Genomic DNA, 13750 nt, shown 5'->3' with positions numbered 1-13750 from the left:
GCCAGGCACATCGGTCAGCTGTTGTTGCGCCAGGTCGGCGGGACAAAGGGGAGGCCGAGGAGGTCAAAGACGTCGGCTTCGGTTAATACTGCGACGGGCGGGCCAGCAGGGAGACCAAGGTCGTCGACCGGGAAGATCTTGTCGTTGCCGAGCTTGTAGCCGAGCGCCAGAGCGTGGATCCGAAGCAGCCGGTTGAACATGGCCGAGCCGGTAAAGTAGAGCGAGGTGACGGCAAAGCGGGTGCGCGGGACAACGATGAGATCGAGGCGCCGGGCGAGCGGGGGCTGGAGGTGCGAGAGCGGCGAGGGGAGGCTGACAACGCCAAAGAAAACGTCAAAGTCTTCATGCTCAACCGCAAGCGAGAGCGAGTTCCGAGACGGGTGCTTGCGAGTTCCGATGCCGTAGCTCTTCCGCAGTGTGGCCTCGACGTAGTCAAGCTCGTACAGAGCGTCGACGATTTTGTCGAGGATGCCGACGAGGGCAGCCATGGGCTGCAGTTCACGGGTGGTAACTAGAATGTCCACGTCGTGGGCCGAGCTCTTGCCGCGGCGCCACGAGCCGGCCGGCACGGTGACAAGGCCGAGATCTCTGGCGTCCGGCAGCTCGTCGACGACCTTGGCGACGACGCCAATGTGGACGTCGATCTCGTCACGCGGCATGCGTGCCTGAAAGTCATCGTAGAACTTGACACCCATGGCCTGGCGGTCCGAGAGCAGGGTGCCCGACTCGCGCAAGGCCTCGACCGACTCGATGCCGCGTGCCATCCAGTGCGCGGCAGTTGACGGACCCACGCCCCAGATGCCGACCAGCCGCGACATGACCTCCCACTTGCGTGAGAGGTAAATTCGATCCAGGACCGCGCACCGGTCGGTCTTCACAAACGCCTCAATCTTGGCAGCAATCGAAGGGCCGATGCCGGGGAGCGCGCGCGCCTGCGCGGCGGTAGTCACCGGCTCCGGCGCCGACGCCAGAGCAATGGCAGCCAGCGAGTACGCCCGGTGCCGCTGCCTATCACCTAGAATGAGATACACGCCCGCCAACTCGCGCAGCAGCTTCAAGGTGCCGGCATTTTCACCACCAGCCTGCCGCTCTTCAGGCGGCTTGAGGAACGCCGCCAGGCCGACCGCGAGCGTCGTCACGTCGGCGGCCTGCACGAGCTCATCGCGCGACGCCCCGCTCACCATCTCTGCAAGCACCTCTTCGCCAATCTCGGATCCGTCGCCTGCCAACGCTGTATCCCACGTAGGCGGCAGTACATCAAGCGTAACCTGCCGCCGCACGGCACGCCCACGACCGCCGTCGCCAGCACCACCACCCGACGGCCGACGCGGAGACCGCGACCGCGACCGCGACCGCGACCTTGATCGTGACCTTGATCGTGAGCCGTGCGAAGACGGTGAGAGCGACGGCGATGGAATGATGACTGTGGTGTGTCGCCCACGGAGCCGCGGGCGGACCAACGCGGTAGCCACGATGCGTGGCGAGCCAGCTGCCGAACCGGCCGCCGACCCAGCTGCCGAAGAGAGGCCTGAAAAGGCTAGCGAGGGCGCCGCGGAGGAGACAGCCGAGGACAAGGCACCAGAGAGCGATGCCGAAAGAGGACGCAGCCGCGGTGGCGGGCTGGGACTCGGCGACGGCGAGGCCGGAACGGCAGAGCGGGCTTGGCCCGGCCTGCGGCGGGCAGCTGTCGCTGCAGTCGGCGAGCGGGTCGAGGCTGTCGCAGCAGGCGGCAGAGGGAATGGCGGAGGTGGAGACGGTGGCGATAGCGATGGTGACGGCGCCACCCCATGCCGCGGCCTGATCATGGCAAAATCAAGGGAGATGGATCGGGCGGAGAGAGAGTAATGGCAGGCGCAGGCAGGTTGGTCAAGTCGGGCAGGTTGACGGCGAGACAGCTCACGTCCACCACCGACCACTGTGACCACCACCATGTCCATCCATCACAGATGACAAATCTCCCCACAAACTCACCACACATACCACTGTGCCCTCAACCAATCGTACCACACGATTAGAGATGTCATTCAATCCATGCCTCTCCTCTCTCTCTCTCTTGCCATCTGTCGCCTTGAGCCATCCGTCTTGGGCCATCCGCCCTGGGCCATCAACTTTGGGCCATCGGCCCTCTCTTCTCCGCAGCCTTTTTCTGATCAGTGGGCAGAGCCACTCACCGCGCCGCCCCCCTCTTTACCCCTCCCCAACCCGGTCGCACCCCCCACCCCCACCCCCACCCCCCGAACCCCCACCACTATCTCTAGTACGAGGAATGGCGGCGGAACGGTACCGGGAGGATGGCAGAGACAGGCAGCCGTGCGAGTACACGCCCATCTCTGCCTGCTCGGGACAGACTGCTGCTGCAGGCGGGGGCGGAGTGCCTTTCTGTCCGACGGACCGTACGTTTTGGAAGGAAGAGGAGGAGAAGGGGGGGAGGAGGGAGAAGAGGGAGAAACTCACGTGTGGTATGGGCATGGGCATGGTGTTGGATAGCTACGCCCGAGTTCCTGGCGGCGCTGGAGGCGTCGGGCATGTTTGACCCAGGCGCAGATAGGGTCGGCCTCGAGGGCTTTGTCACCTCGGACGGCGAGGTAGTGCCGGGCCGGCTGGCGGGCCGCTCGCCGGGCACCTTTATATGGCGGTTGTCGCGGCAGAACGGTGGGCTAGCGCTGTCGTATGTGGATGCCTCGAGTGCTTCATCCACGTCCTGTATCTGCTCCATCGCGAGCCCGATGGCTCGGTCCGCATCTGCATCGACAAGGCCTCGCCGCGCGGCTTCTCGTCGATTGAGGACATTGTTGCTCTCTGGCCGCACGTCTACACTGTCTCGCTTCTGGAGCTTGAGGCTGCCGAACAGGCCGGGACCGCCGGCGCGGGCGCCTTGCTGTACACTGCGCATGGCCTGGACGCGCCCGAGTCACCGGCACACTCGCAAACGCAAGCGTCCGCCACGGCGCCCGACGACGTTTCGCGGTACAAGATGGTACGCCAGTCGGTCGAGTCGTCGTCATGTTTCGATGGAAGCGCTACTCGCGAAGAGATCGAGGCTCGGCTCGCGCATCATGCCGCCGGGACGTATGTTGTCCGCTACTCGTCATCGGTCCCGGGCGACTACACCATCTCGCTCGCCAACTCGAACGGCACCATCACACACTCGCGGCTCTCGTGTCTGGCCTCGGGCTTTTTACTGTATGACGGCCACCGATACCAGTCGCTGGCCGAGTTCCTGTCATCCAAGACGGAGGCCGGCGTGCTCTCGCAGTCCCTGATGACGTTGGAGCGAACCGAGGCTTCTTTTGGTTCCGGGCTAACTGCTGCAGGCCTTCACACCACGCCCACCAGGAGCGTCTGTGAGCCAGTCTTACCGCATGTTGCCTCGCCGATCGCCTCGCCCGTTGCCTCTCTCCGTACCTCGTTTGCCTCTGCCATCCTGCGCGCCTCGGACGAGTCGGACGGCGGATCGCCAGCCGCGCCCGTTCCGTCCGGTCGCATCACCCCACCGCACGTCGCGCCGACTCCGTCATTTATGGCGCCGCTGCCGAACCCCGCCTCACTTCCGCCGCTCACCGTCCCGCCTGCGTCCTTTGTCGATGTGCGCCCTGACGGCCGCCCGCTCGGCTCGCCGTCAATCGCACCGACCGCCCAAGCACCCGCGCCGTCGATTCCCGCCCCTGCCAAAGCCGCGGCCAAGATGCCTGCTCCAATCGCTGCCGACGAGGATGCCAACCTCTGCGTTGTCTGCATGGACAACCGCATCGACGTCATCCTCCTCGAATGCGGTCACGTCTGCGCCTGCAGCGAGTGTGCCGACTCGCTCGATGAGTGCCCTATGTGTCGGGCCAACATTGTGCGCGCAGTCAAGATGTTCTTTGCACACTAACTAAACCCTCCGCCCTCCTACACCCGTACCTGATGGTAATGATGGAATGAATGCACTCGCAGAGCCACACCAACAACGCATTGCGCTGGCCTTGGCGCCAAAAAAATAAAGAAGAAAGCCCACGCGTGTGGGAGCGCCAAAACATCGCCGTCTTCCCCCGCCCCCCCCCCCCTTCCCCCCCTCCCCCCTACACCCAACACCCTTACCCCTCTCTCTCTCCCCCCTCCACTACAAGTACTATGGTGGATCTCCTGCATGGGGTGTACACCGCTACGCGGCTCCTCGTGGGATGCTCGCCGTTTGCCCTTGCTACTGTTGTTGCTTCGTTTGCCCTCCTCTACTTTGGTCCGCTCTTTGTGGTTGTCTCGCGCAGCCGTGGCTGGTCCAACTGGGTCTACCAGGGCGCCGGCGCTGGGCTCTACCTTCTCCCGTTCTGGCTCCTGTGGTCCATTCTGCACTACGCTGACGCCACCAACTCGCTTGTGGCTGACGCTACCGACGCCTTTGTCACTCTCCGCTTCTCCTGGGTCGACGCCTACATCCCGGTCGCCATTGTGGCCGCCGTCGTCGTCCTCGTCTACGCCGTCCGCTTCGACGTCCACAAGGACAACCCAGGCGAGATTGCGCTGCTGGCCGGCCTGACTCTGGCGGCGCCGGCAGCTGGCCTTGGCCGTGCGCTCACCCTCTTCCGCAAGCTGGCGGCCGAGGGCAAGCAGCCCGGCATGTGGGCGCGCTGGTGGGCATCGCAGATCGCGGTCTCGTTTGCCACCGTCTGCTACCTCATCTGGGCCATCCGCATGTACTACTGGACGGTCTCGCCGGCGACGTGCATCACCTACCCGCTGCACTTCCGCCTCCTCCTCAACCCGCTCCAGCTGCACGTCCTCTACAACGTCATCCTGGTCAAGATTCTGGCCCTCACCGTCCTCCTCGACGTCGAGCTCCCGCTCTCCACCCACTCCACTGCGCTCTACGCCATCCACGTCGTCTTTGCCTACCAGCACTCGGCGATTGGCCTCGCCATGGTCTTTATCACTGCTGACATTGTCAAGCGTTCGTCATCCGACGCTTACGTCTCGGCCCACGCCTCGCAGCAGGTCTCGTTCTCGGCCACCGCCGCCCTCGGGCGCATCGCTGCCACCGCGGCTGCCTTCTCCACGGCTACCACTGCCTGGTTTGCCCTCAACCTCACCCAGGTCGAGGCGCTCGCCGTCCTCGGCTTCCTCCTCGCCATCCTCTACCTTGCGCCGTACGGCAACGCCCCGCACCCCGAGGTTCTCGGCAAGTGGATTCTCGACCACTGGCTCCAGACCGCCGCCCTCGCGGCCGGCGCGGTGGCTCTCGTCTTTGCCGCCTTTACCCACTGGGGCCTTGTTCCCTGGGAGGTCGAGCTCTTTTCAGAGCTCTTTGTCTCCAACAACGTCTTCAAGCTCGTCGCCCTGACCTTCAAGGTCGCTGTCGGCGGCGGCACCATCTGGGCCGCCATGGCCGTCTACAAGGCCCGCGCTCTCAAGTCGTGGCTCCGCCTCCTCATCCTCATCCCGGCTGCACTCCTCTTCCTCCACGCCCTCACCCGCTACACTGACCAGTGCTCGCTCGTGCCCGGCGAGGTGTACCCGGAGGCCAACGAGGCCCAGTCCATTGCCGAGCTCATCGACACGACGACATCGATTGTCAAGGAGCTTGACCTCAACACCGCCTACCGCGACGTCCACCGCAAGATGCACGGCTGCGTCCGTGGCGAGTTCCGCGTCAACGACTGGGTTCCCGAGCACCTCAAGGTCGGCCTCTTTGCCAACCCCGGCGAGTCATGGCCGGCCTGGGTCCGCTTCTCCAACGGCATGCGTAAGGTCCGCAACGACGCCCGCCCCGACGTCCGCGGCATGGCCATCAAGCTCTGCGGCGTCGCCGGCGAGAAGGCCGCCACCTTTGAGCCGTTTGCCGAGCCGAACACAGCAGACTTTGTCCTTGTCTCCTCCAAGACCTTCTTCGCCAACTCGATCTCGGCCTACCCCAAGCTGCTCAAGGCCATCGTTGCTGGCGGCCTCCGCACCCTCTTCACCGTCTTCACCCACACCTTTAACTCGTTCAACCCGGCCGAGTGGGACTTTTCCGTTTCCAGCTCGGCCCCATGTTCTACTCGGGCTTTGTCATGTCGAATCCGCTCACCACCGAGTACTTTTCGGTCACGCCGTACGCCCTGGGCTCAGCGCCGCCGGTCGACTCGCTCTACGACCTCCCGCTCGCCGTCAAGTACGGCGTGCGCCCGTGCGCCGTCAACTCGGCCGCCGTCGCCGACGACGAGATCGCCTGGGGCTCCTCGCCCGACTTTCTCCGCGAGGCCATGACCCGCTGGCTCGACGCCGGCGAGGCCTGCTTTGAGTTTGGCATTGCGGAGCAGGGTCTTGACGCTTGCAAGAACCCGCTCGAGGACATCGCCGTCCGCTGGACCGACAAGACCGGCTACAACGACGTCGTGTACGTTCCTGTTGCCCGCCTCACCATCCCGCAGCAGACCTTTGACTACGTCGATCAGTTTGACTTTTGCCGCGACCTCTCGTTCAACATCTGGCACACGCCGGTCTCGCACCGCCCGCTCGGCTCGATCGCCAAGGCGCGCAAGTTCGTGTACAACGCCACCGCCACCCTCCGCCGCACTCTTAACTCGGCTGTCGTCGCGCAGCCGACGTGTACCGAGACCTTCTCCGGCCGCCGCGTCGGCCAGCTCGCTGGCCAGCCCGACATCTTCGACTACGCCACCATGCCCGTCCCCTTCTCTTACCTCCCGCGCTTCATTCGCGACATCCCGCAGTCGCAGCAGTACGAGTTTAAGTTCTATTCGTCGCACGGTGCCGTCTTTGCCGGCGCTCTCGCCAAGTCGCTCCTCCGCGTCAAGGACGCGCCGCGGCCCATCTCCGAGTGGGAGTCGCCCGACGAGTGGGCCGTCGTCTTTGACGCCGGTGACACCAACTCGTCCGTCGAGGCTCTTCACGCCAACCTCTTCACCCTTCCCATCCCGTACGGCTACCACAATTGGACCGATGACATGGTGTGGGCGCGGACGTACCTGACTGGCACCAACCCGGTCATTCTCCAGCGCGTGCTCCCGACCAACCCGCTGCCTGCTGCCCTCGACATGGCTCCCTCCTCGGTTGCCGCCGCCAACGCCTTCCTCGCCTCAAAGGGTCTTCCGCCCATGGACGAGCTGAGCGAGGCCGGCCAGCTCTACTTTGCCGACTACGAGCTCCTCGCTGACGCCATCACCAAGGATGACTTTATCATGTACGCACCCGTCGTTGTCTTCTACCTCGACACCGTCAACGTGGCGCCTGGCTCTTACGCCAAGCTCATGCCGCTCGCCATCCAGCTCACCCGCGGCACCCGCGCCGCAGAGGCCGGCCCGCATGTCTGGCACCTCCCGTCAGACCCGGCCGAGTCGTGGCTCTTTGCCAAGATGCACGTCGCGTCGTCCGACGTCCAATGGCACGAGGCCGGCGCCCACCTCGGGCCCATCCACCTCACCATGGAGCCGTTCCTCATCGCCTTCTTCCGCTCCTTTGCCAAGGACCATCCCATGTACGTCTTCCTCAAGCCGCACACCTACGACACTTTTGCCGTCAACAACATGGGTCGCTACTCGCTTGTCGCTCGCAAGGGCGCCCAGTTCGAGAACCTCAACTCGATTGGTCTCGACGGCGTCCTCGAGCTCATGGAGCGCAACTACAACGACTACTGGACCTGGGAGGGCTTTGCCTTTCCGCAGGAGCTCGCCGATCGCGGCTTCACCAAGGTTACCCCGGGCTCGCCCGACGACCCGCTGCCGGGCTACTACTACCGCGACGACGGCTTTGTCCTCTGGGACGCCATCGAGAACTACGCCAACCGCGCCGTCGACATCATGTACGCATCCGACGCCGACCTTGTCGCCGATGACCAGTTCAACGGCTTTATGGCCGAGCTCCGCTCGCCGCACGGTGCTAACATCACGTCCATTCCGGATGTGAAGACCCGCCCCGAGCTCGCTCGCTTCCTCACCCGCTTTCTCTTCACCGTCACTGCCCAGCACGCTGCAGTCTCGCTCTCGCAGTACGACTACTACGCTTTTGCCCCGTCGCGCCCGACCCTCATGCGCAAGCCGATGCCCATCAACAAGAGCGAGGTCACCCTCCGCTACATCATGGACTCGCTTCCCGACGCCCGCACCGTCACCCACTCGCTCGGCCTCGTCCGCCTCCTCTCCACCCCGACTCTCGGCCCCGGCGGCTCGTACTCGTCGCTCCTCCAAGTTCCGGTCGCCGATATGTTCAAGCCGGCGTACCTGCCGTTCCAGGAGCGCTGCAAGGAGATCGAGGCCAGCATCCTGGCCCGGAACGCCGCCGCCGAGGACCCGTATCTCTTCCTGCGCCCGTCGCAGGTCCCGTACTCGCTCTCGTCCTAAGGCTTGCGTGGGCACATCTGATAAATGAACAACGATTTTGTGCTCTCTCCTTCTGCCTCTTGTCGCTCTCTCAAGTTCCGAGGTTTGTTCACTTCTTTTTATGCAAGTTGTGCAAGTTTGTCTCATTCTTGCATGGCCGTCGCCTCGCTCCGCAGGCGCTCGAGCAGCGCATCAGCTACGACAACGACTTCTGCAGCCTCTGGGCGGTCCTTGGGATCGGGCGCCATCATGCGGCCAATAATGTCGAGGAGAGCATTGTAGGTGGCAGCTTCCGCCTGTGGCGCGTCGAGCGCGACATACCGGCCGTGGGCCTCAGAGACCTCCAGGACCGGTCCGAGCGAGCCAGAGCGGAGCACATGCCACATTTCGCCTCGCGACGGCAAGTCAATGCCGAGAAGGAGAGAGAGGCACATGATGCCGAGTGAGAAGACGTCGCACCACGGGCCAACCAACGACGAGTCCGACTTGAGGAGCTCTTGTGACATGTACTTGGGGTCACCGTCCTCGAGCATCGACGACGACCGCACCAGCGCCGGCGGGCGGAACGGCTGAAGCAGACGCAGATGCGGCGCCGTGCCGTCGTCGTCGTCGTCCGACGATGAGTCCGAGTCAGCACCCGCAGACGGGAGGATGTGCGAGATGCCAAAGTCGCCGAGCTTGAGATTGCCATCGCCGTCAACAAAAACGTTCTCCGGCTTGAGATCAAGGTGGACGACGCCGCGCGACGCCGTATAGTCCAGCCCTTTGCCGAGGTCATGAAGGGTGGAGAGCACAAACTCGAGCGGGAGCGCCATCGTGTCCTTGAACTGTGTCTCGAGGTAGTGCTCGAGCGAGCCGCGGGCGCAGTCCTCCATCTGAATGTGCATCACGCCGGCCTCCTCCCACGCCTTTTCGTAGAGCACCACGTGGTTGTGCGGCGGGACACCGAGCTTGCGAATGACCTCGACCTCGTGTTTGAGCGAGAGGCCCGGCAGGTGGACGTCGTCAATCTCCTTCTTGACCACGAAAAACTTGTCGATCGCCGCCGAATGGACTCTGAGAACCTCGGTAAACTTGCCTTTGGAGACAACTGCCACCGAATCAAACTCGGCATGAAAGCCGAGCGCGCTCTTGGTGGCCGACGGCATCGCAGGCGGCAGGCCACCAGAGAGCGAGGCGTACAACCGGGCTTCGACAGACGACTGCGTCCGTTCGTGGCGGCGCGCGAGCGAGGCTCGCGCCACCCGCTTCCTGCTTGGCGACGCCGTTGTCGACGACGGCAGCGAGTACGGCGCTGTGGACGCGAGTTCATACCGCAAAGACGACGACATCGGCGGGTGCGCGGCCTGCTCGCCGGGAAATACCTTCCGTCGCGAAACGATTGGCAGCGGCGAGGCGAGCGGCCGTCGGTGCGCCGGGCGCATGTAGTAGACCTTGATGGACGAGTCGCGCCGCCGCCGGACGTACGGCGAAACCTTGCGAAGCGGGGACGGCGGGCAGGCCTTGGACGACGGCGGCGCCGAGTGCGGATGCTTGCGAATGCGCGGTGAGAACGAGGGCGAGCTCATGTTCGGCGAGACAAGCGACGGGTTGCCGAGGCCCGACGGATCGGGCCGCGGTCGCGAGCGAGCGCCAAATGACGACCCAGTTGCCCGCCGTGGCGTGCCTGTCACCGAGCCGGGTCCCGAGCCAGCGCCAGCAGAGGCATCAAAGCCGGCCGGATCCGGCTTGGGCAGCGCGCGCGCCGTCCGAGTCGGCCGCGGGCGGGGTCTCCCGGGCAGCCGGGTTCCGCGCTGCCCCACCACGCCCAGCGGTGGCACGGGCATTGGACGCGGCGCACGCTGCGGCTTGGGCACCAGCGCAACTGGTGGCGTGTCAACAGGAGCGAGTGCTGGCGGCGGCGGCGGTGAGCGGGCAGGCGACTGGCGCGGCGCCGGCTCGGCGCAGGGCGAGGGCGGCGGCGAGAGGGCCACCCGCGAGCGCGCAACTCCAGCGACGGGGGACTTTCGCATGAGCAACAACAACCGAGCGGGGGCAGACAATGTGGGGCACGCGGGGAGTGGGAAATGAGGGATGTGAGGAGAGGTGGCAGGCCGAGTGCGGTGCCTGCCCGCCCGGGACGTGAGCCCGCCAGTTTGGCGCGCAAAAACCGGTTGCGGAAGATTCTTCTGAAGCAGTGCCACGCCGACAGCGGGGGAATCCGTGGGGCGCAGCGGCTGTACACGCCTGGAATAGGGGATGCGGGGCCGGCAGTAGGAGTGAGAAAGGCAGAAGCAAGGCCAGAGGGCATGGGACATGCCGGAGGGGAGGATAGCCAGCAGCAGACGGTAGGGCAGCCGTGCCGGGGTGGCGGCGGTGTTCGGCCAGTGTTCGGTCAGAGAGTGACAGCAGAAGCGGTGCCAGCTGCCACTGGCGGCGGCGTGCCGGCTGGGTGGTGGGCCCGGAGCCGGCCAGGGGTGGCCATCTCGCCCTCAGGTCACACGGGCGCCGTGGCCCCCCCTGGCCCACAAGTCACACTTGGCTCGTCAGCAGCAGCTTCCGTCTCGTCTGCGAGGTCAATGGCGATGGATAGTGGGCTGTGGATGGGGCGGCAGAGTCGACGGGCGAGCGTGGCATGGTGGTGGGCGGTGGTGGTGGGCACGGTGGCGGTGGCGGTGGGCGTGGTGGGCGTGGTGGGCGTGGCAGCGACAGCGGCGGACGGGTCGGTGGAGGCGGTGGGTGGAGGGCCGGACGAGAGCAAGGCGGCGCATATCTACGCGGCCGGATATGCGGAGCACTCGCTGAGCAAGCATGTGCGGTGGTACGACAATGCGCTGGCGCGGGTGAATCCGGCGACTGGGGCGGTGGCGCAGGCGGCGGCGTATCCGGGCCTCTTCTCGCAGCTGCGGACGTACTCGCTGGCGGTCAACTCGCTGACGCTCAACTCGTACGCGCTGCTTGGCGGCTTTCTCCCTGCCACCAGCAACTTTACGGTGGTGGTCGGGTATGCCAATACTGACGTCGGCGTTGCCTTTCTCAACACGGCGCACGAGCTGCTTCTGGCGCTCGCGGTCGAGCCGGCGTCGGGCGTGCTGGTCGGGGTGGCGGTCGACACGCGGCCAGACGCCCCGCCGCGGCTGCGGATTGTGACCTCGGCCGGCGATGCACCCAAGTTTGGCACGGCGCTCGAGGTCGAGCTGAAGGCCGCGCCGCTGCCGCACGGCGTGGCTGATCCGCGCGGTGCAGCAGCGGTGGTGGCGGCGCCGGGCAACGGGACAGTCGCCTTTGGCCTCGTTCTCTCCCCTGACCTGTATGTGTACTGGGCGGTCGATGTTACGTCGGCAGGCAACGTGACAAGTCGGACGCTCCACGTCGACGAGCGCAAAGCAGCTCGCGAGCTCCACCCGCTGTGGGTTGTGCACGTGCCTAAGCTCGAAACGTTTGTCGGCTACCTGGCACGCAATGGATCGTCGCTCCCGCCGACGCTCGCCATTGTCGACCCGTACACGCTCGAGATCCAGACGCCGCTGAGCTCGCCGGCGATTCCGCTGGTGCCGTCGATGGCGTGTGTGGGCCCCGAGTCGTCGACGATTCACGTCCTCTCCAAGGGCGTCATGTTTGATCTCGACGCCGCGACCGGAACCGAAGTGGCTACGACGCCGATCAACGTCGGCAACTTTGTCTTTGCTGCCGCCGTGTACGCGCCGGCCGTAGGCAACGGCGGCAACTGATCATCCTTTTACTGCGGTGCTGTTGTTCTCAGCGACGCGGGTGCGCCCCGATCATTTCGGCCTGCATTTGGGCGAGGAAGGCCTTTTGCTTGGCCTTGCAGCGAGCGGTGGCGCGCTGCAGCGCCTGGTGGCGCTCCTTGAGGTCGGCGAGCTGGTTCTGCAGGTCGGCCGCCGACGCTGCGCGCTTCTCAAAGTCACGCAGCAGAGCATAGTCGCCGACTAGGCCGGCCTTGTCCTTGAGATGGGTGTGTGCGGTCCGCAGGGTGTCGCGGCGCGACTTGAGCTTGGAGAGCCGCGCCCGCGAGGCGGCAACCTCCTTGCCGACACGGGTGACCTCCTCGCGGAGGAGCGCGTTTTCCGAGACCACGTACGCCAACTTTTCCTTGATGTGAGTCAGAATCTGGACGGTGGTCGTCTGCTTCCGGTGGAGGCGCGAAAGCTCCGAGGCGCGCTCGTCAAGCTTGTCGTTGTACGTCTGGTTCTCGATCTTCTTCTGCTCAAAGTCGATGAGGTGCAGACCGTTCTCCTTCTCCATGGCCTCGATCTGCGCCTGCAGCGCGTCTTTCTTGTGCGAGAGCTTGATGTTGACGAGGCGGACTGAGGAGACGTCCTTGTTCTTGGCCAGCTGCCGCCGCTCGTAAAACTGGATGAGCTTACTCGGCATGTGGGTGCCCTTGCGCGAGTGCTGCGAGGCGCGGGCGATCTCGCGCTTGTTCTCGTCAAACTGCCGGCGGAGCCGCGCCTCGTCGGCGCGCTTGGCGGCCAGCTCGGCCTCAATCTCCTCGATCTGCGCGTCGTACGCCGCCTGTTCGCGCTCCATCTGCTCGCGGACCTGCTTCAGCGACTCCATGGCCGACTGGTACGTCTGCTCGTGGTCAGAGGTCGAGACAATCGACGACGCCTCCTGGTTGATCTTCTCGGCAGACTCGTTCTCGCGGTAGTACATGGCCACGTTGTGCTGGAGTTTGACAGACTCGGCCTCGAGCTCGGCTTGCTCCACAAGCGCTCCGTGGAGCAGTTCGACAAGGTGCTTGCGTGAATAAATGGCAAAGACGTCGAGCTCGCCAGCGTCCGACGCCTCGGCCTCGGACCGCGACCCGCGCACGCCGTGTAGAACAAGCGCGCTGTTGGCAGCAGCCACCTCCTCGCCATCGGAAGACGCCATCTCGGACCATGCCCGCATCGACGGCTCAGTCGACGGGTCCGACCCAAACGACCGGCCCGTTGTGTCGGCGCCCGACCCGTTGGGCGAGCCCGGCGAGAGCGACGGCAGTGCCAGCGGCGGCAGCACAAGCGGCGGCGACTGCGACCGCGACCGTGACAGCCGCGTCGTCAGTGCAAGCTCGGATGCAGGATTCGTCACAGCAGACGACGCCACCGAGGAGACCGACATGGCGTCCGCCGGCGGGACCGCCACCGCCACCGCGCCGTCCAGGCCCAGGAGCCCGGCCTCATCCCCCGCGTCCGAGCCCGGGCCTTCAGCAGAACTCCCGCTGCTGGAGCTCGAGCTCGAGCTGCTCGAGCTGCTCGAGCTGCTTGACGGCCGGGAGCTGGAGGCCGGCGACCGCGGTGTGGCAGAGGCCGGGCCGGGGAAGTCGGCGGTGAGAGCCGTTGCCTCGCCTGGGAGCGCCGGCGAGAACGGCTGCGGCGGGACGAGGACCGAGTAGTAGCCCTCTGGGGTGGGCGGCGTCGACGGCTGTGATTCGTCTGCCATGAGTGCTTGTGTGTGTGGGTGGGGGGGGGGGGAAA

At 65.4% G+C, this 13750-nt stretch overlaps 6 protein-coding genes across 6 annotated transcripts in view; 3 read left to right on the top strand and 3 right to left on the bottom strand.

Annotated features, from left to right (window-relative positions):
• Nucleotides 1–14: 14 nt before the first annotated feature.
• Nucleotides 15–1805, bottom strand: AMSG_06725 (polymerase; the record flags this gene model as incomplete). Its single annotated transcript, XM_013901322.1, has 1 exon — nt 15–1805. The coding sequence occupies one exon, from the start codon at nt 1803–1805 to the stop codon at nt 15–17; it is 1791 nt and encodes a 596-aa protein (XP_013756776.1).
• Nucleotides 1806–2525: 720 nt separating this feature from the next.
• On the top strand, nt 2526–3886 carry AMSG_06724 (uncharacterized protein; the record flags this gene model as incomplete). The annotated part of the gene is made up of 2 exons (XM_013901321.1): nt 2526–2672; nt 2723–3886. 2 exons carry the CDS (start codon nt 2526–2528, stop codon nt 3872–3874), a joined length of 1299 nt encoding a protein of 432 aa, XP_013756775.1. The 3' UTR covers nt 3875–3886.
• Nucleotides 3887–4113: 227 nt separating this feature from the next.
• Nucleotides 4114–8354, top strand: AMSG_06723 (arachidonate 12-lipoxygenase; the record flags this gene model as incomplete). The annotated part of the gene is made up of 2 exons (XM_013901320.1): nt 4114–5937; nt 5997–8354. 2 exons carry the CDS (start codon nt 4114–4116, stop codon nt 8310–8312), a joined length of 4140 nt encoding a protein of 1379 aa, XP_013756774.1. The 3' UTR covers nt 8313–8354.
• Nucleotides 8355–8391: 37 nt separating this feature from the next.
• AMSG_06722 (WEE protein kinase) lies at nt 8392–9167 on the bottom strand (the record flags this gene model as incomplete). Its single annotated transcript, XM_013901319.1, has 1 exon — nt 8392–9167. A coding segment is annotated over one exon (733 nt), but the record flags the coding sequence as incomplete, so codon positions are not given.
• Nucleotides 9168–10849: 1682 nt separating this feature from the next.
• Nucleotides 10850–12001, top strand: AMSG_06721 (uncharacterized protein; the record flags this gene model as incomplete). The annotated part of the gene is made up of 2 exons (XM_013901318.1): nt 10850–10862; nt 10977–12001. 2 exons carry the CDS (start codon nt 10850–10852, stop codon nt 11999–12001), a joined length of 1038 nt encoding a protein of 345 aa, XP_013756772.1.
• AMSG_06720 (coiled-coil domain containing 96) overlaps nt 11961–13750 on the bottom strand; it is a gene marked incomplete at its 5' end in the record, with an annotated part of 2142 nt that continues 352 nt past the window's right edge. The window contains one exon of the mRNA XM_013901317.1: nt 11961–13675. Coding sequence (XP_013756771.1) covers nt 12030–13675 — 1646 coding nt within the window. The 3' untranslated portion in view covers nt 11961–12029. The remainder of the gene's footprint in view (nt 13676–13750) is intronic.

Source organism: Thecamonas trahens (assembly GCF_000142905.1).
Source record: "Thecamonas trahens ATCC 50062 unplaced genomic scaffold supercont1.30, whole genome shotgun sequence".
In the NCBI taxonomy this organism is placed as follows: Eukaryota; order Apusomonadida; family Apusomonadidae; genus Thecamonas; species Thecamonas trahens.
This window is presented reverse-complemented; position numbering and strand designations above follow the sequence as displayed.